This window comes from Chiroxiphia lanceolata, chromosome 13 (assembly GCF_009829145.1).
Source record: "Chiroxiphia lanceolata isolate bChiLan1 chromosome 13, bChiLan1.pri, whole genome shotgun sequence".
Lineage (NCBI taxonomy): Eukaryota > Metazoa > Chordata > Aves > Passeriformes > Pipridae > Chiroxiphia > Chiroxiphia lanceolata.
Genome location: NC_045649.1, coordinates 16282913 through 16303505, shown reverse-complemented (window position 1 = coordinate 16303505; position 20593 = coordinate 16282913). Strand labels below are relative to the sequence as shown.

The 20593-nt window shown below is 40.7% G+C and overlaps 1 protein-coding gene across 3 annotated transcripts in view; it reads left to right on the top strand.

Annotated features, from left to right (window-relative positions):
• The first annotated feature begins 558 nt into the window (after positions 1-558).
• LOC116793499 (neural-cadherin-like) overlaps positions 559-20593 on the top strand; it is a 61284-nt gene continuing 41249 nt past the window's right edge. For 2 of the 3 annotated variants that reach the window (XM_032701388.1, XM_032701389.1), the window contains exons 1-4: positions 580-683; positions 15797-15994; positions 17105-17330; positions 19742-19946. In XM_032701388.1, the coding sequence (XP_032557279.1) occupies positions 611-683; positions 15797-15994; positions 17105-17330; positions 19742-19946 (702 nt within the window). In that variant the 5' untranslated portion in view covers positions 580-610. Of the gene's footprint in view, positions 684-15796; positions 15995-17104; positions 17331-19741; positions 19947-20593 lie in introns of all 3 variants that reach the window. The other variant, XM_032701387.1, reaches the window with a different exon arrangement.

The window sequence follows — 20593 nt, the reverse complement described above, 5'->3', positions numbered from 1 at the left end:
GCGCCTGGCGCTGTGCTGCAAGCGCTGCGCGCCCCGGGGCGCCGCGCCCGCCGAGCTGGCCGCGCTCACCGTGCGCGTCCTGGACGACAACGACAACGCGCCGCGCTTCGTGGGGCCGGGCCCCGCGCAGCTCCGCGTGGAGGAGACGCTGGCGCTCAAGTCGCAGGTGTGGCAGGCGCGGGCCGAGGACGCGGACGCGGGCGCCAACGCGGAGCTGCGCTACTTCGCCCTCCCGCGCAGCGCCCACTTCTTCGTGGTGCCGCGCAGCGGGCGCGTGGTGCTGGTGCGCTCCCTGCTCCACCTGCGGGCGCCCATCCCGCTGCGCCTCTACGCGCGGGACCGCGGGCGGCCCGCGCTGCTCAGCGAGCCCCTGGAGCTGGAGGTGCTGCCGCAGCCCAAGCGCCTCCCGCCGCCCCCGCCCCGCCGCCGCCGCCGCCGGGCCGCGCTGCCGCCCGCCGCGCCCCTGGCGCTCGCCCTGCCCGAGGACGCCCGGCCGGGCACCCGCCTGGCCACGCTGGCCCCGGCGCGCTTCGCCGCCGCCTGGTTCGAGCTGCTGTCGCCGCCCGTCGAGCAGTCGCCGGTGCGCGTGGAGCGGGAGAGCGGCGAGGTGATGCTGAGCGCGGCCCTGGACAGGGAGGCGGCGGCCGCCTGGGAGATCGTGGTGCGCGTCCAGGAGCGCAGAGGTGGGTGCGGGCCGGGCGGGGGACGCGGGGGTGCCGCGGGCACGGGCGGCTGCGGCCGCGAGGGAAGTTGCGAATTAACTCAGAGCAGCGGTCTTGTCCCGTCAGCTTTTGTCCCCAGGTGACAAGCAGCACCTAGCGCTGGTTTAGCGTCAGGTGTCACGTGCTGTTATGTTGTGGAATGTAGTTTTGGTCTTTTGAATCTGTAAATTGATATCAAAGCACTAGAGGTGACAGGAAACGTTTCATGGCTTAGGGAGCGTGGACTGTAGAGCTTGGTGGCAATGCGTGGAGCAGCAGGGTGTTTAGCAGAGTTTAACTGTTTCAGCGGTTAGAATTCTCAGTCATTAATGAGTGGCATGGAAAATATGTAATATTCACAGAATATTCTGAGTGGAAGGGACCACAAGCTATGCCTTTACCTGTATGTCAAGGCACAGCATGTTAGATATGCCACACTTCTTCCATGCAGGTGTTTGCTATTAAAATGTTCCCTATAGTTCTCATCCTGTAAATGTCTCACTTGAAGCATGCAGCTGAAACCACTCGGTTTTGAGTCACTGCTGAAGTTGTGTGTTTGACTCACAAGTATAAGATGGGTTTGTACAAACATGGAGCCTTTGCATTTATGTGGCTGCTTTTTTTCAAAAAAAATCTGAGAAGTCCAGTATGGACTATTAAAATGGCATGTTTGTGACTTAGATTGTCATCATTAGCAGGCTCTTACTCAAGTTGAGCAGAATAGTTCATTTCATTTACTGATCGCATCTTTTGCTTTCAAAAATCCTTTCTGAGTTTTTAGTTGCCACCTTGGCAAATATTTTTCACCTATGAAAATACAGCGTAATTTAAGCATATTTTTAATTTACTGGATGGTGGATGTCTGTGCATGTTCACCACGTGTCTTGTTATTTTCATGTTACTTGTGATTGTAGCAGTGTTCTGAAGATTGCCCAGGATGAGTATTCTGGAGAAAATCGTATCAGCAGAATATAAGTTGTTTGGCCTGATTTCATCTTGGAAAGGTTTAGGAAGGGTTTGGCATTATGTGACTTCTAGTGGTTGTGAAAACGATTAACTTCTCAGCAGTGCAGCTGCTTGGAGTGATTTCCCTCAGCCACAGAGCAGCGCAGGCGGGAGAGATGAAAAGCTTCCCACGCGATCCTTTCCCTTATCTCGCCTGTTTTCTGAGTGAGGGGCAGCCCACAGGAGTGAGAGGCAGTTTATTCCTTGGTGTCTGTTAAATCCCTCAGGATGCCTGCAGGGTTCTAATTAGTGCTGACAGTTTCAGGGACATGGATACTTCCCCCTCTGCAGGAGGCTGCAGCAGCAACTCCTTTCACTCAGGTCCTGAGGAGCAACTCTCAGATCCTTCTCTGTTTCTCCCTTGGGTTTTGTTGTGCCTGTCGCTGTGTTGATGTCAGTCACTCGCACTGTCTTTGTGCTGTGTTCCAGCTTGAGCTTTGGCTGCAGACCAAGAGGTTGATAGACCAATTTCCAAAACACAAGTGCTTTCCCCGCTCTCTGCTCGCTACTCAATCCTGAGCAAGGCTACCTGCCAAGGGGGATGTCATTACTCCGAGGCAGTGACAAAATCCATCGGGTCAATCTGAGCGTGCTGCTGGGATGTTCACCTACTCTGTCAGGTAGCTCAGGTTTCAGCCCTTTGTTGTTGTCACAGCTCCCTCTGTCAGGATCAAGATGATGATGTTAGAAAAGTGGTAGCCCGCGGTTACTGCTGCTCTCACCTTTGTGATTGTTTTGGCTCTTATCTAGTCTGAATATAGAAGTCTGAGATTGCCTGGAACAAAGCTTGTCACACCTGAGTTTCATTTCCAAAGCAATTCTGCAGTTAAAAATAATCCAAAACAACTTCTAACTTAAATTCAGGGTTTTTATTTCACCTTTGGAGTATTTTCCACCAGCCTGACACATTACTGTTAGTAGTATGTAGTAGTAAGAGAATAAATCTCTAAGAAATATGTAGAACTAGGTTCTGACTCAGATTAGGTGGAGAGCAATTAATTGTGGGCAGTACAAATGATATGCCTTAGATACTGGTGATTTTAAGTTTCTTGGTTTAAAGGAGAGTAAATTCAAAATACACCTTTATTAATACTATTGATTTCGTCAGTTAAAGGTTAATAATGAATTGAGAACTTTAACTTTGAAGTTGCAGAGTGCTTACAGTCTCGTTTTGTAGGAGTTAAAATACATTTAACATAATACTTTCAAACAGATCTAGCAAGTTGTGTCTCTTTCCGTACTTGCAATTCAAACTGCAGTAATTTGAGAAAAGTTAACCAAAAGGATGGGGTAGGAGACAGAGAAAGATGACTAGCACAACTACATATTTTAATAGTCTGAAATAAGGAAGATATACTATATAGCAAAAGCTCCAAGAGAAAACAAAGTATTTACAGAAGTGAGCTCTCCGAATGAATTAAAATGCAGAGGTGGTTACACTAAATTTTCTTGTGAGTAAACATTCAAGTTCAGATTTTTTTCCCAGTTGTTTTACTTTGCTTTTAACATTTGTGTTCACTTACTTTACATTGTACGTAACCATAAAATAAACATTCCAGCAGCTACAGTTCTCTAATATTAGACCTTATGGTGTCAGATGTCAATTTATGTTCAAGTGGTATAAAGTTGTATTAATTTCTTTAATTTTTTTTCCACTTTCCCCTAATTCTTGCTGCCTGGTAACTGAGAACTGAAAATTAACCAGTAGTTAATTCTGTCATTAGTCTCTTCTTCAATCCAGGCAATGATATCAAGGATAAGACAAAATGTTTAAAAGCTTTAGTATATGAAGTCTACCCTCTTTTCCTTTATCTTTTCAATGTAGTTTATTGTGATTCATTTGTAATATGCACTTCATTACCTAAAGTAGTAAAGAATGCTTAAAAGCATTGTGCCACAAGTGGACCTAATGCATTGCTAGGAAGAATAAATTATTTCCCCCCCCCAATGGAGCATTCCCAAAATAGTAACAAGAAGATTGGTATATGGCAACAAGGCAACATTCAGTAGTATTTCTTCCTCATTTATGTGACAGCCCCCACTCTTCAGTTCATAAAGGGGACTGTGTAGGAGATGTCCTGCTCCTGAATTTTTCTTCAGAGGAGTACAAAGGGTATGTAACAGGCTGTATGTTTGTTTCTTTTTTCTGCTTCAGCTAAAATAGAATTTGAAATACTTCTCTGTTTGCTTCCTCTGAATTCTGTGTGGGATAATCAACACAGCAGCATGTCCAAGGCTGGTGTTCCACAGGAGCAAATACTGTTCCAGATGCAACCAGACCTTCAGCATCTCAATATCCAGATGATCTTCCACATGTTCATGAAAAAGGGTTTTCTCACTGAGTTGGACCTTGTGGAAGGTGTGAGCTTATCTGAGCTCACTGCACTTGGCTTGGCAAGTAACCACCAAAGGAACAGACTCACTCCTCAGTATCTGGAGAATTTTTTAGTAGAAGACCATAGGTTTGGTGCTGATAACACATTTTCCTGTGTCAGAGATAGCTTTGATGGGCATTTGCAGTATGAACAACTCTTCAGCATGCAGAGTTGGGTTCTGGCAAAGCTGCAGTTGAGCTCTAAAATTAATGGTACTGATGTGGACAAATTACTATTATTATTGTCATCACCAGTGCAGCTACATGCTGTAGTTACTTTGTGATGGGACATAATTTAGTTATAAATGTTGTGATTTTGTTTTTTAATGTAGATGCCAAAAACAATCCTTTTTCTTAAATTTATTTTTTCTTTGAAATAACGAATAATTGTGTGTATTTTACTGCTACAGTAAAATTAACTGCAATCTGTAGAGGAAATTGTATGTTACTAACTCTTTATTCACTTTGTGGTTATTTGATACTATGTAGACTTAGTTTTACTATAGTTTTTATGTTTTCTGGAGGCAGTAAGTAGTCATTAGCAAGTGTCAACAAGATAATCTGGACCTCTAGTGCTAAGTGCCTTTTTAATGGTATGGATTGGAGGAGTAACAATTTTGGGGCCTGGATAAGAGAGAGGAGATAGTGCCTTTGCTGGATTTTCAAATTAAGGTGAGTTCCTTGCATGAATTCTTAGCAGGAAGCTTTAAAACTAGGCAGAAGTCAGTTTAAAGAAATAGAGATCACGAATCAGTCAAGCCTGATAGTTTTCATGGACTGGTAGGATGTTCCCTGTCAGATTAGGGCTGTTCCAACAGGATTGTCAGGTCCTGGAGTGCAGTGACACGTTCTGGAGCTCCCTGGGTTTGGCTGCCTGGGTTCAAAGCCAGCTCTGACACTGCTGGGATCAGACAGGTGGGTGTCACCAGCAGTGTCTGTGGCCTCTGCCCCACGTCCCAGGAGCTGTGCTCGAGCTGCTGTCCTTCCCTGGGCTGCCCAGGGCTGTGCTCTGTGCCTGGCTGTGCCTCCCCTGCTCCAACACTGCCTTGCTCACTTGGCTCCCTGCTCCACTGATCCCTGTGGATTTGTCTCGTGACCAGTCTCAGGACCTGCTCAGTGACAGTGAGGTCCCTTGACTCTTCTCTCACCATACCCTGCAGAGCAGCCTGTCCTTGCTGTCCCTTGGCAGTTAGATTTTGCAGTTTCAGCAGCTTTAAACACTGCTGGGGTTGGAGCATCCACAACCTCCCTGGGCAACCTGGTGCCAGTGTGTCACCACCCTCACAGTAAAGAATTTCTTCCTCATTTCCAACCTAAATTTCCCCTCCTTCAATTTGTGCACATTACCCATAACTGTCATTACAGTTCCTGATCAAGAGTCCCTCTCCAGATTCCCTGTAGCCCCTTCAGACACTGGAAGTTTCTGAGGTTCTGCCTTGCCACTGGACAGAAAAGAATCAATCCTGAGAGATGAAACACTCCTTGAAATTGAAATATGGCCTGACAATATTTACATTTTTCATAACTAACAAACTTTTTAACTAAAAGAAACTGAAACACAAACTTCACAACCCCAAACCAAAGAGAAACACCAAGGAAACCTCATAGGTGAGTTTGAGCCACAAGATGTTAAGCAGAATTCCAAAATTTCAGGGCTTAACTTGATGAGTGTGTTTTTTGGCGCATGGTCCTCGAGGAGGAGATTCCTTGAGTGACCCCAATGATCACTCAGCCCTCATTTATATTCTTCAGCCTGCAAGGACAAATGGTTGTGCTCATGTTTTTTGTGCCATTTCAGATTTCGTCCCATTTAATTTATGGGAACACAATTCATTCTTAGCAAAAGCATAATGCTGTTTTAAGTTTGTATCCAGTGAACAGAAGGTAAAATTTCTTAGACTGTCATACACATTAATATTTTAAGGTAGAGGTAGCATTTAATTTGAGAAGGAGCCATTATTATTCCATTAGTGCTTGGGGGCAGTGCATGAAAGATCCCATCTCTCTAATCCTCTGTCGTCTCAAGCTCCCTTGACCTTACTTGATCCGTGGGCATTAGCTTTGTAATCTCCTGTCACTCATTTTTTCTTATCAGAGGATTCACCAAGGGCCTTCCAACAGTTAACAGCACTTAGTTATATTTTAAGTGTATTTTTCCCATTTAAATCGATGTAGAGGGTGGAGATACCAGTTTAGTAATATATTCAACCTTGAAGGATTTCATGCTTGGAAGTCAAGGATCATCTGTTTTAATTTTATCTGAGGTCTTAGTCCCTTACTAGCTGTATTGATTCTAGGGGGATCATCCCTAAGAATTAAGTAGCTTCTGGATGATGTTTTGCCTTTTACAATTCTTATTACCTCTTCTGTGAATTACAGCCATATTAACAGTTACACATCAAGCTGAGCTCAAGTTGAAATCATCATCTATTATCCAGCAGATGGGTTTCATTAAACTGCAGTGGGTTTCGTGCTATTAAGTCAAAAGAGAATGTACATTCTAGGTGCATTTGGGACAGCTATGGGTGTTTACAGGCTTGGAATGTTACTGATTTGTGGTAGAAAGGAATGTCAGGGGAAGCTCTAGAGCACTGTGTTGTTGTTTGATCAGTCTGAATGTTTTGAAATGATCTGCTTTCTACTCAGGCAGTCAGATTAAAAATACCTTTGTGAGACTGCTCGAACACCAAAGCTGGTTAGATCTTCTGGCTGTTTATCATCCCAAGCATTCAGTTTCTGCAAAAGAAATAAACAAGATCTAACTAAACTTCAGCACAAAGTTGATAATGTGACAGAACTAATAAATTATAGAATGTACAGGCCAGCTTGGAAGGGGTTTGGAACAACCTGGTGTAGTGGAAGGTGTCCCTTCCCATGGCAAGGGTGTTGGAATGAGATGACCTTCAAGGTCCCTTCCAACCCAAACCATTCTGTGATTCCTTAATGATCCAAGGAATTACAGCAGGCTCTGTTGGTGAGGCTACTGATTGTAGTGGCATTTTTATCTTTTTTTTTTTTCTCTCCTTAGATTTTCCCCAAGAAATTCTAAGGAAAAATTTCAAGAGAATTTCCCATCTCACAGTGGCCCAGTAGCTGCTACTGCTTTAGCCAGGATCTCTTCTTATGATAATGCTTTTTGGCAATCAACAGTCATTTATTAAGACACATGCTTTGTTATTTAAGGATGTCTGTTGTGATTATTATTTCATTACCTGGGCATGCTTGGTTTTTCTGTCTGCCACTCCCAGCAGATGGATGCCACACTGGGAAGTCTCTGATAACATAAATTACCAATTAAAATACATTAAGGTGATAACCATGTTAAGAAACACTCTGCCATGATCATTGAGCTCCTCTGATGCTTTCTTTATTTTTGTTTTCTGGTTTGCTTTAACTTCTATTTTAAAAGCCATATGATGGTAAGGAGCAGAGACATGCCAGACTGTCATTATCTGCAGAAAAGATGAGGCATATTAGGAGGGAATGTGGGCTGTCCCCAGCTTGAGCCCATCAAAGTTATATCTTTAGAAGGTTTATGTTTTATGAATGAGCAAACTACTGCACTTAAAAGTAGCCCATCATATACCTCAGGAATTTTCAGAAATGGCAGTAGAGAAATGTTTGTGCATAATTGTCCTATTTTTTTGAAGGATATACAGTAGGACTGGGTACAATAACCAGTAGCTTCTATCTCATGTTATGGTCTGAAAATGGGAAAAGAGATTTCTCCTGATTGCAGCTAGAGGCTTAGGGCTTTAAGATGTTTTTTCTGAAAATGTATCTTCCCAAACTTTAAGTCAGTAGGTATTTTACATGAAGACATATTACAGAGTGAGGTTTTAAAATACTACAGTATGATATTTGCACAGCCACTTCAAAACAGCAACATGCTCTCAAGCAACCCCAAAATATTTCCCTTGCAGTAACCCAAACAAATAAAAAACCCCTGAGTTTTCAAAGAATACTTGTCTATTTAGAGAAAAAGTCTTAGAAATTGGAGAAACTTAAACAAAAAAACCAACACAAAACCAAAAATACCAGCTTGAATACTTAAATTTGCTGGTAGATGTAGAGCAGTATGTAATACCAGTCTTAACCTCAAGGTTTGCAACACTTTTAACACTCTCATAATCTTCTTTTAAAAATAAATTGAAATGACCTGAAAATGCCAGGAGCAACCTAGCTTCTCACCCATTATTGCTTAATCATGATAATATAATACCTCTGCCCTCAGTACATTCGAGGAACGTATAATGTTTGTCCACAATTGTAGAGACATGTTCAGTCAACTACATATTCTCTATTGTCAGATTTTTTAAGTCAGAATGTCTGGCATTGTCAGATTTATCAATTACTCTGAAGCAGAGAAGCCTACATTTTTAATGAATATAAGGATTTTATTTTTCAAGTCTCGTCTTATGGAATTATCCATTGGGTTTTTGAGAGAAAAGACAGTCGTATAATCCTAATGCAATCAGAAGTCTGAGAATACGTTGGATTTCACAGATTGACAGCATCTTTTGTAATTTGACATGGTGAAAAGAGATGGGTTTAGAGGCGACTCTGACCTACAGTATTTGAAATTGCAGTTGGACTGTTTCAGCATGCATGATTTTCAAGGCTTGGTTTAACCAGTGTAACCTTCAAAAGTTGCTGTTAACTGAATGATTAAGTATTAAATCCTTCTCCTCCTTCCCGCCACCCCTGGAGTAACATGGTTGGTAGGTGGGAGAGTATTTTTGTTCCTAGTTGCTGTATGAAATGACAGGATTTATTAGTTTGCAGTATCTGTGTGCAGCCCAGTGAATCTTTATAACCCAGCTGTGATCCCAGGTTGGAGGAACTGGTTCATGTTACTGATTGTTGAAACCCTGTCCTGGAAAATTAGTGGCAAATAGCAACAAAAGAGTTTTTTTCAGATAAACCTGGATTCAGTAAAGCCATAAAGAACTCGTGAAAAACCTGGAGTGGTTGTTTCTGATTACAAGAAGCGTGGTTATTTCTTGTAATTTCCAGTATGTTCTTCAGTTTTGACAAGTTTATAACTGTCCAGGAGGTTCATGATTTTGAGAGGGCTTTCTGTTCATTCTTAATGCTAAGTTCCTGTCTATATATCTTAAATTTGATGTGAAAAGATGGTAATTATTTTAAAGACTTGTGACATCCTTTATTAGAAATTCTTCACAACTTTTTGGATGAAGAGTGTTCTTCACAGTATATGAGTATTAAGGTTGCTGTTAATAGTAACAGTTTATTTTATTACACAAATGTGGTTTGTGTCTTGCCAAAGGGTAGATTTCTAACTTTGAATAGTTAATATAAAATGTTATGTTTTCTCCTATATATTTGATGCTGCCTTTATTAAAGGCTCTCAGTGCTAAAAGTGTGCTCATTGTGGAGACTTGGAGAAAGGAATCCAGTGGGGAGGCTGGAATTAGACACTGCCCTGGATCTGCACTGTGCTTTTCTGGTTTTCATACTTTTTCTTGGAGAAGTGATTTCCTTGCAATTAAGTGAATTTTGTCTTAACCTAGGAAGATTTTATATGTTGTACAAATCCTGTCTATATTATGGGCCTTGTGGACTTGGAAGGAATGTTCTTGGATGAACAGTAACTCTGATTTTACCAAATCACTTTGCTCAGATAGCTGAAGGGGCCTGTGGTTTTTATATCTGTTGAAAAGTTAAAAGAGGTGTAGTGCTGAAATTGGTCCAACACACAGTGATGGAAGTCTTAACACCCAGGGACACTATGGAGGTAAACTCTGACATCCTTTGAAATGCTTCTGCTGGAGATTATGTGGATGTGTAACTTATGCAGAGAATGTTGGTAGAGAAGTGATTCCATTAACTCTGTGGATCTAGAAGGTTGAGAAAGATACTTTAGAGACTCTCAAATTTTCTGTTTTTTTAATGACTCACTACCGTTTATTCCCATTTTTACTATGATTAAACTTCTCAGCAAATTACTGTGTATTTTGCTTGTGGGTTTTGGTTTTGTTTGTTTGATTTGGTTGTTGTTTTTTTTTCCAAAGGATGAAAATTGTGAGTGGTGACATATCAGATATTTCCCATGAGCAGAAACTTGGGCCAGCTGGTGTATTATCTTACCTAATGTAGTTGGAATTCAGAGTAAGGCACTATAATAAATCCTTCTGTTTATCAGTTTTCAACCACAGATAGGCATGAAAAATAAGCAATTATAGATAGATACCTGTGATGAGGTTACAGCAGTGGATTATGAAGATTGATTTTGGTGATAGGGAGTGAATTTCAATGCTGCAGCTTTTGTCAGTAATATTGAGTTAAAAGGAAGTAATTCCAACTGGAGGGAATATCAGAGAGAAAAAAAACAGACTTCAGGATGAGCTGCCCTAAGAAGGATTTTTGATGATACACAAGTTGACTCTAATAGGGAATTAAGCGGCTAAAGCAGGAGAAAGCTCTGGACTAGAGTTTATAATTTTAGTTTTAGTTTTTTGTATAAATTGAAAAGAGAGCTGTAGACAGGGCTTAGATTTGATACTGCAAAGGGTGTTTGCAAATACATGAGAAAAGCAATCTGCTCACAGAAACTGTTATCATTAGTTTCCATAGTGAAGAAAAATAGGAGGAGAAACACTTTGTGATTAAATAAAAAGATGATTTTACCCTTTAGAATATAAAGTATTATTTTCTATATGACTTTTAAAAATACTGATTTTTGACATGAGATGTTGCAGTGTTATGTTACTGTCGTGTTTATGTGCAGCAAGGGCCATTTTGAGTTTTATCTCTTCTTACTCAGTATCTGTGAGAAAGCAATTTAAATTTTTTTGTTGTCTGAAGCTAGGGAAGAAAACCTGTCAAATGGCAAAATCCGTGTGTGTGCCAACAATCTAATTAGCAGAACCATTCTTTTAGTAGGATTTCTCTTGAATGGATGACATTGTGTCAGATATCTGTGGTGTGCCTGGCTCGAAAATCATGTATCTAGCATTTAATATGGAAGAAATTCTAATTGGTATGGTGTTACACAACAGTTTGAAAATTCTTTTTGGGGAAATTAAGCCTGTTTCAGATTCCTGATTTAGCATGTCAGTAGTGGTCGACTTGCACTGCTGAATACAGTGGCAGGTATCTCCACTGGTTGTCAGGACCTGGTATTGGGAACAGATAATTTAAGTAGAACCTCTCTGTGTGTTTGTAGGACTTAACCCAAATCCAGAGAGGATTATCAGTTTTAAGCTGTTTCTGCTAAGATTTGAGTGGAATTGTAACATATTATTTCTCCCATAATGTAGCAATATTACAGCACATATACTACTAATCAACTACTATTAATCATAATATATGCATGCAGATGCATAATAATGTACTGTTATTAATATACTGATGTACATGTATAATATATCTGCGAGATACACAGAGGGGGATATTTTGTTAGAAGAAGATACCTTGAGATACCTGAACTCTTGAGAGATGTATGTCTCTAAAATTTCTTTCCATCCACTGTCTTGAAGCACAAATAATTGTCATAAATGAGGGAGAAACTTAATTTTATCTACCTTAGTAAAAATGAGTTAAGTCTGGTTTAAGGTCCATTCTGTAGGCAAGCAGCTGTGCCAGTTACAAAACACAGGGGACTGCATTTTGTAACGTGTGTGTCATGGTAATTGCAAAAAAAGGAAGAACTTAGAGATATTTGCTGCCCTCATTAGGGTGTGGAGTTATACTTAAAAAAAAATCATGTTCACGAACGTGTATTTTGAAATCCTTAATGCATTGTCCTGCTAGACATCCAGATATTACACATTATTGTTGCTGTCAGTCTCTTCAGCACATTCGTTGTCCTCTGGCAAGTCCTTGTCCAATCATGCTTCGTTGGACACCCTGATGTTGTTTCTACAAGTTGTCAGGTCGCATTTGTGGAGAAGTACAGCCCTGTCCGGTGTTCCTGCTGCAGCTTTAGCTTTGATATATGGTATGCAGTCAAGGGAAAACTTACTTACAGTCATTTTCCTCCACACTGCCTTTATCTGAAAGCGAAATCATGGTGATTTATTTACTGTTTCTTTGTTATGAATCAGATTGTCTGGGGTTGATGGAAGAAGATAATATATCCATAAGATCTGTAAGGTGATATGCAGTGGGAATGTTTGCTGGTCAAGAGAGGCACCCAGGCCTGTCTCTTCCATTACCTGCAGTGCAGCTCCTGCTGCCTATCCTAACAAAATTCTCAGGAATTTTGAGAATTCACGTTTCAGAGATAACCAACATACTGCTGAAACCTTTGGTCTTGCCAAGATACCAAAAATGACATTAAGGTCTCTTAACTATTAAAACAGAAGTAGTTGGAGGAATGTGCCTGAATCCTTTTAGTTTCTGATCAATAAAGTTTGCTAGGTCATGTGAGGACTAATCTCAGTCCTGATGTATTTTTGCACAGTTTCTTTACAAGTGGTCTTCCTCAGTTACAAGTATATTGTAAGTATCAGCATATTAATTTTCAGTGAACTGGTTATACATTAGGTGAAAAGAGTGGAATTAGTATCCAAGATTATTACTATTTCTTCAATAAAAATCAGTTATTCTTTGATTGGGACTTGTTTTTTGATAGAGGAATAGATGCATGTCAAAAACTTTAGCAGAACTTGTAACAGAGTGACCTCATGGGTTGATTAGGGTAGTGATTTCCAGACTTGAGAGAGACAAACATCAGTAACCTTTCTAGGTGGCATTCACATCCTTGATAGGTCTTGCTATTATAGGGGCAGATTTTCAAAGGTTCTTAACTCATCTTCTAATTTAGTGCTCACTATTTTAAGCCTGCAGTATGCCCAGGCAAACTAGGCTAAGAGTGGGTATTTACAAACTTGTGGCAGCTTCCACCAGACCTGTTCTTTTCAGAAGAGACAGGCAATTTTGATATTAACTTCTCCCTTTTGTACTTATTCTTTTTAGACATCTTTTAATTAAGATCTTTGGAGTGTTCAAGCAATCAGTGATCTCGTTTGGCACTTCTCATTCAGAACTTGCCCTGGTGTGGGTTGCTGTGGTGGATTTCTACCTCAGACTCAGACCAGTGTCCAACATATTCCCTCCTCTGCAGTCTCTTCAGGTGTCTTGGACTCGCTGTCCTGGGACTTTGGGAACACATATTCTGACTTAAGACATGTCTTTGAAACGTATCTGGTTTTATTTAGTGTAGTAGTGGGAAATAAGTTTTTTTCAGTTCTTTTTGGCTTCTTCTTTGTGCTGTAGAGGGGAAAGCAAAGCAGCTGTGTTCACAGAGCCTGTCTAAATGCTGGAGGGAATTACACCTGGGTGACTACGAGGGAAGTGCAACAGCAGTGTGGGCTGCTGTGCTATCACCTGAGTGTCAGTGGTGGTTTGTAGCAAGGCAGTTGGAGTTCATGTTTGGGGACTTTGGCTCCACATGCACTGTTTCAAAGAACATTTGGCTACAGAAGCTGAATTGAGTGTCCTCACACTGGGCCTCCCAACCCTTCTGTCTGCAGAAGTGCAATAATACATCACACACACAGGTGGTCTCACTTGGTGTCGGGAAGACTTTGTAGGATTGGATGTACATGGCAACTGAGAATTTTCCCATGAAAATGTCATTTTGCATGTATCCAAATTCTGCAATGGTGCAAGGCACGTTTAAGGTTTGTTTTTAGGAAGCTGATCACTTCTGTAATTTACCATTTGATAAATCAGAGGTCTGGTTTTGCTGCAGACACTGTTTTTTCATATGTGTTACCTTAAACTGATATTGTATTCCCTGGAACTTAGATTCTGGGTACAGGGTGTAATTACAAAGAATTTAATGTGGATTTAATAAGTTACTGTCACTACACCTTTTCTTGCTATTTAGAGAAAGAAAAAAAAGGACGTGTGCTCACAGTTCTAAAATTCAGATGAATTAATACAGTTTTATGAGTTGAACTACGAAGAACTTGTGTGATTATCTTGGGTGAATGCTGATTTTTCAATTAAGGAATTTTCTGGGTAAAAATAGAACATACTCAAAGGTCACGATGTATTAAGCCTTGGGAATCTAAACTAGGAAACTTGCATTTGACTTTTTCTGTCACAACACCGAGGAGTTTTGTTTACAACAGTCCCCTTGTGGTTGTTTATAGATGGCAGATTCTGATATGCTGTGCTAAATATGCCAGTGGACAGGGGATTCTAAGTATGAAAAGCTGAAGCTTGCAAGAGGCTGATGCGAAAGATGTGATGGTGTCTTTTGTGGGAGTGAAGGGACAACATCAATAAATGCACATGTCACACAAAGGAACGGGTTTTGGTTGGAACATGGAAGTTTTTTGGAGAGGGATGTAATGCTGCAATTAAGGAAGTAGGGAGGGAGAACAAGTACAGCAGTTCAGCCTAAGTGGCACAGCTTCCTGGGAGAATAGGCCTCCTTAGCGAGGTAACACTGTTTACAAGATCAGATATTTTGGCAGCGCTTTAGAGTCTTAAATACAAAATTCTTTGTATTATTAATTAGATTTAAATTAAAACTGATAATTTAGATGTTCCTTTTTGTATGTTGTTTCAGTTCCTCTGAAGCTGTTTTGAAAATAAGTGCATGTGTGTATATGTTTTCATGTATGTATAAATAATAAATCAACACTGAAATTAAGTATTAACACCATCAGCTCTGACTTTACATCCATTATTAAACTTGTGGATAAGTCATGCTCTAAATGTAGATGGCTGTTGTTACCTGGGCCACATTCCAGGCTGTGTCAGTGCAGTTGTGCTGCCTTTGGAGTCACTCAGGGTGTGAATGCATCACTTTTCTGGGACCAGAGGCATTAAATATGCATTGCAGGAACACTCACCTTGGCTTCTCTAGCAAAACTATTACAAGTGCAGTGTCAGTCTGCTGGGAGCCAAATTGGTCAAAAGGCCTGAGTTATATTTATACTGAACTCCCTGATGTTACTGATAATATTTGTCAGTTAAAAAAAAATACTCTGTCACTGTCTTGTGTTTCCTTTCTGCCTCCTTTTCAGCAATACCTGCCTAATAGTTATTACTTGCTTAGGAGCTTCACTGTCTTCCTGAGTTGATTTAGTCATGGCAAAAGTAATTTACTTGGTGTTGTATTTTAACTGTTCAATCAATTTTTAAGGGTGTTATCTTGTTGATTTTTGGAAAATTGAATAGTTCCGTTCTAGTTTTGGGGTTTCTTTTGGTTTTGACTGTTTGGATTTAATAGCATTTAAACTTCAGTAGAAGTGAAAACTATACTAGGATTTCAATGAAGTTTCTAAAATGGCAAATCACTGCTTAGAGTGGATTGGTTAGAATTTTTTTGGCAACAAATATTTAGATTTCAAAATTCAGAGTTGCTGTAATCTTTGCATAAAAACATATTTGATGCTTTTTAAAAAAAAACCCCACACCTTTTAGAAAATATTTGTATTTAAATATGTATTTAAATTTAGAAAATAAAAGAATGTATGATCTTTCCTAAGGAGAGATCTTAGTAGAATGTCATATGGATGACCCCAGTTGTGCAGTTCAGCAGTATGTGTGCTGGTTATTCCTTCCCCACAGTCTGGATGCTGTTAATTCCAGAAGAACCTTAAACCCCGACTTTTTGTGGATTACATGCCAACAATATTGCAGGATATTACTCAGATATTGCTAAGTTTCTGTTACTCTGAGTGCCATTAAGTAGCTGTCTAATCATTTCTCACGTTTCTGTGGCCCCTAGGGAAGGATTGGTACTTGGTGCACGTGTCCCTCACTGTGACAGACGTGAACGACAACGTCCCCGTGTGGGCCATGGAGCCCTTCCCCTTCCTGGCTGTGGTTTCCCCTGAAGCTCCAGGAGGTACTGAAGTGTACAAGCTGCTTGCTGTGGATGCAGATGAAGGGATCCATGGAACTGTGGAGTATTTTCTCTTGGAAGGTAAATTTTAACCCTCCCATTCCCCACGTATTAAGCTTTGCTGTTGTGACTGTTTTTGTCTTTTATCCTCAGTTTTGTTAGTGAAAGACCTTCCCTTCCTCCTGCAAAAGGTTCATAAGCCTTCAGCTCTGGGTGTGAGAAAAATCAACTTTTATTGAGGGTATGGACAGATTTCTTTGCAAAGTTGGGTTCCTGCCCATCTTTTTCCCTGGGGGATGATGATGATTGGAGCAGTCAGTACTCCCCAGGGCTTTGGCAGGGGGGTGGCCATGGGGACTGCCTGTTTATGAGATAAGACAGGATGTGGAAGGAGCACAACTTGTTGGGTGGAGAGGAGGGTTAGTGTTACTATCCCTCGCAGCAGTCATGCTTCTGGTTCATCTCTAACAAAGTTTTGAAGGTCTGGGTTGTATAAAGCTGTGACAGACTCACTGATAATTTTTTTGCATATCTCTTAAAAAAAACTTCAGTGATAGTTCAAACTACCTGAGCAGAAGGAGAGCAGCAAACTGAAGTCCTCTTGGCCAGGACTTCAGTAGGATGTGGGATATTTAGGGTCAAACAACAGCAAAGTATTAGAGGATAAAAGAAAGATGGAGAGAGGCTGTTTACAAGGGCATGTAGTGACAGGACAAGGGGAAATGGCTTCACACTGACAGAGCACAGGTTTAGATTGGATATTAGGAAGAAATTCTTCCTATAAGGGTGGTCAGGCACTGGCACAAGTTGCCCAGAGAAGCTGTGGCTGCCCCATCCCTGGAAGTGTCCAAGGCCAGGTTGGACAGGGCTTGGAGGGATAGTGGAGGGTGTCCCTGCCCGTGGCAGGGGATGGAATGAGATGAGCTTTAAGGTCTCTTCCAACCCAAACCATTCTATGATTCTGCGATACAAAAGAGTGTCAATTGTCCAGAGAAGTAAAATACAATTTAGAAATGTAACCATGAATATCATGAATATAGTGATTTCTAAGTTCTAAACAAGCTTTTGAACTTCAGTGTGCATGCTTATCCTAAGCCAAAGCCAACTGGGGAATTGTTACCATATTCTCCTCCTTTTTAATCAATTAAAAGTGTTCTTGCTAACAGCAGTTTGTGGACCTGTTCTTTTTAGGAGGTGAAGACAGATTTGAAGTTGAGAAGGACTCTGGCTGGATTAAAACAACAGGTTTGCCGTTGGTGAGGGACAGGGAGTATTTGCTGACTGTACTGGCAGCAGATAAACTTGGAAGCAGAGGGTCTCCAGCCTCTGTTTCTGTTCTTGCTGGATTTCGACCACCACAGTTCACCAACATGTCATACTTTGTGTCTGTCCCTGAGAGCACACCACGAGGAGAACCGTAAGTAAAGCTAAAACACTGCAGTGAGGTTGTGTTCCAGGTTGTAACTTCTGCTTGATCTCCCCAAAGCCTCATGTCATTTGTGAATCGTAATACATGCTGTGAGCAGCAGTTCAGCTCTCTTACTAGAGGTGATCAGGATACAGTTTGATGATGTATTTTTCAGTTATCCTTTTATAGAGAAATATGGTATTGCATAATTGTGGTTTCTTGCTTTTTGAAATGATATGGAAAGAATTAGAAAATGCTGGTTGTGTCTTAATTTTCAAACTAAATGCAGAGTACAAATTAGTGCTGTTACATCACGAAGGAAGATATCCTGTGTGAAAGAACACAATAATTTTATGTGTCAAATTCGGAGAATTGACTTCTTCAAAGAGAAAATTGGAAAAAAAGAGAAGACTTGCTTTCCTGTGTTCATCACAGTGACAAACTGAGCAAAACCAAAGATGCCATAGAACTTGTCATCTTATTTTTCCATCCTTTGTCTAACCATGTTGATTGAAATATCACAGAAAATGTTAGTCCTATAGATCCACCTGAACACTCAGTCCCTTCTTTTATGAACTTTTTTTTTTGTTACAGCATATATTTGTTCTTCCACATGAATTGAAAATACTTTCGTCCAGTAAATATCTTCCTTCTGTGGCAGTTCAACTGTTTTTTAATATTACATTATCTGTGGTGTTGTATTTTAACTGTTCAATCTACAACATTTAGTTTTACAGTGACTGAATAACGAAGGACTGTTAAGATAAAATATTAATAGTAGTTTTTTCTTTAAAACTGTAATAAAATGCACAGGCATAAAAGGAATTCAAGAAGTACAAAATACTATAATATCTGACAGGTACCTGCAGTCTTGGGAATTAAAAATAACTAGATTCTTTATAACTATTTTTTATTGCTATTTAGAAGTAGGTTTGCACACCTAAAATAGTTAGATTAGTCAGTTGGTCAAATTGCTTGGTAATATCCAAAAGGAATTAAGTATTTAATGTGGTTTTTACATCAGAAAAGGTTTGAATATACAAAGTGCACCCTGTGAAGGTGGTTTCTGTGGTGTGTTGACCAGAAATAGCCATGAAAATCCATTTAGAATCCTAAAGTTCTCATGTTTAAATTGGACCGATACCTAAATATGCAGGAGAACAGAGTTACTGTCATGCACTGGATGTCTGGGTTTAGGATTTCCTAATTACAGGCTGATTTAAGGCTGGGGCTGAGCAAAGGAGTGTTACCAAATCTCCCTCTTCCTTTGGTCTGCCACTGGTGCTAATCAGCTCCAGCTGCATGGGCAGGCTGAGCCGAGAGAATACAAAGCCAAAAACAGACAAAGCTTTTCAGTTGGGTTGTTAAATGTTCTCCCAGCACAGCCTTGTGGTTTTCAGTGCTGACAGGAGAGGAGAGACAGCATTGAGCATCCAGCCAGGGCAGGGAGCTGGAAGGAGGGCAGAAGAATTCCTGGCGGCAGGAATGCAGTCGTGCACTGACTGGAACTGCCTGTGAAACCACATCACTGGAAAATACAGAACAAACTCAAGTGAGATAATGAGCTACAGGAATGTTTCCCATTGTTTGTAGTGCACCTGAGGGAAGTGAGAAGACAGCAGCATGGAAATAAAAGGGGTGAAAAAGGAGTTTGCACAAAATGAGTTTTGTCTTATTGATTGTAATTGTCACAGGATCACACATGGTGGTGGATTCTCCTGACAGATGGAATTCTTTTTCCTAAGGAACCTGCATGATAAGCTGACAGACACTTGAGGAATTAGTATACTGGTTTAAATGTCTTAATATTTAGTTTTTAATTTCTTCTTTTACTTCGTACTGTGGGTGTTTCCACTTGAAGGCTTTAAACACATTGGACTTCAGTGGGAAAAAGACAGTGCCAGACAAGAGCTAGAACCATATGTCCTGTGTAAGCTGTAACACCCACGCTCTTAGGGCCTGGCTCTTGTCCTTTTGCAGTTATCTCTTGGAACTTTAGGGTGGTATGACTGCAGCAGCAAACTTTCTGTGCTGATATTAAAATGAATCTTTTTCATCTTGCTTTATCTTTTAGCTTCCTGCCTGAAAACCATCTTCTACTGCCGTAGAAGGAAGTTAGAGTAGGCAAATTCAGCTGCAGCAAAAATTAAATCCTCTGTTCCTGTGTTTTTAATCCTTACTGTGTTCTGCTTCCAAGAATCCTGTCTTTATCTGTTTAACCCCAAGGTGATAGAACTACTGTGTAACAAAATGTTTGAATTGGTGTTTAGATACAGCTGTCACTGAGTTCAGTGAGGATAGCTCAGAGCAGACCTACAGGGTTGCACTATCATTTATGATATGCATAGTTTTTGTCATATTTCTCAGAATATTGTATTATATGCTTGAGTTCTCTCTTTTTATTTTTTTTTTTAATGCAGCTTTCTTACAGTCACTGCTGTGTCATATCAAAAGAAATCCCTGAGCTACAGTTTGCTCACTAATCCTGGTGGTCTATTCAGTATTGATCAGGCAACAGGAGAGATCAGTTTAACTCGGAGTGTGGATTATGAGAGTGACCCACACCAGTATCTGCTGTTGGTCAGAGCAGAGGAGACCGAGGAACAGTTCAGCAGTGCTGCTGAGGTAGGTGCTCCCCTCTGGCAGCCTGTGTGTGATTCCATTTTCCCTCAACCTTTTGATTTCTGTACAGACTCACCAGGAGCTCCCGTTTCTGTGTGTTCTGTTGTCCTTTTTAGAAGTCTTTCTGTGTATGGATAGATGTTGAAGACTGGTTGAGGTACTCTTAGAGTTCACTCTTGCAGATGCTCTAAAGGCTGTTTTGGGGGAGCAGTATTCCATCCCATCACAGATCCTAGGCCTCATCTGGGAAGACATGGAGATAGGTGCAGCCAAGCCAGACATGAGGTTTTGTCTTACTCTAAACCCTCATACAATGTGATGTTTAAGATTTGTTCCAGTTTAAAACAAAGACGCAGCAGAAAATTACTTATTTTGTATCAAAATAAGTAAAACTTGTAAAAATAAAGAGTACTAAAAACTCATAGATACTAAAAAATTATGGTTTGTGGTATTTTAGAAAGCTCTTTGAGAGCAAAAATATTTCTGAATATAGTTATTACACTTGCTTGAATTCATGGATTCACTGAGCTGGGAAAAGCATGCAGTATGAGTTTCTTCCTCCTGCAGGAAATAAGGTGTACACTATAGAGGAAACAAGAGACAATTATTAGGGACAAGTGTGAGGACACAGAGAGGCAGGGAAGCAGCAT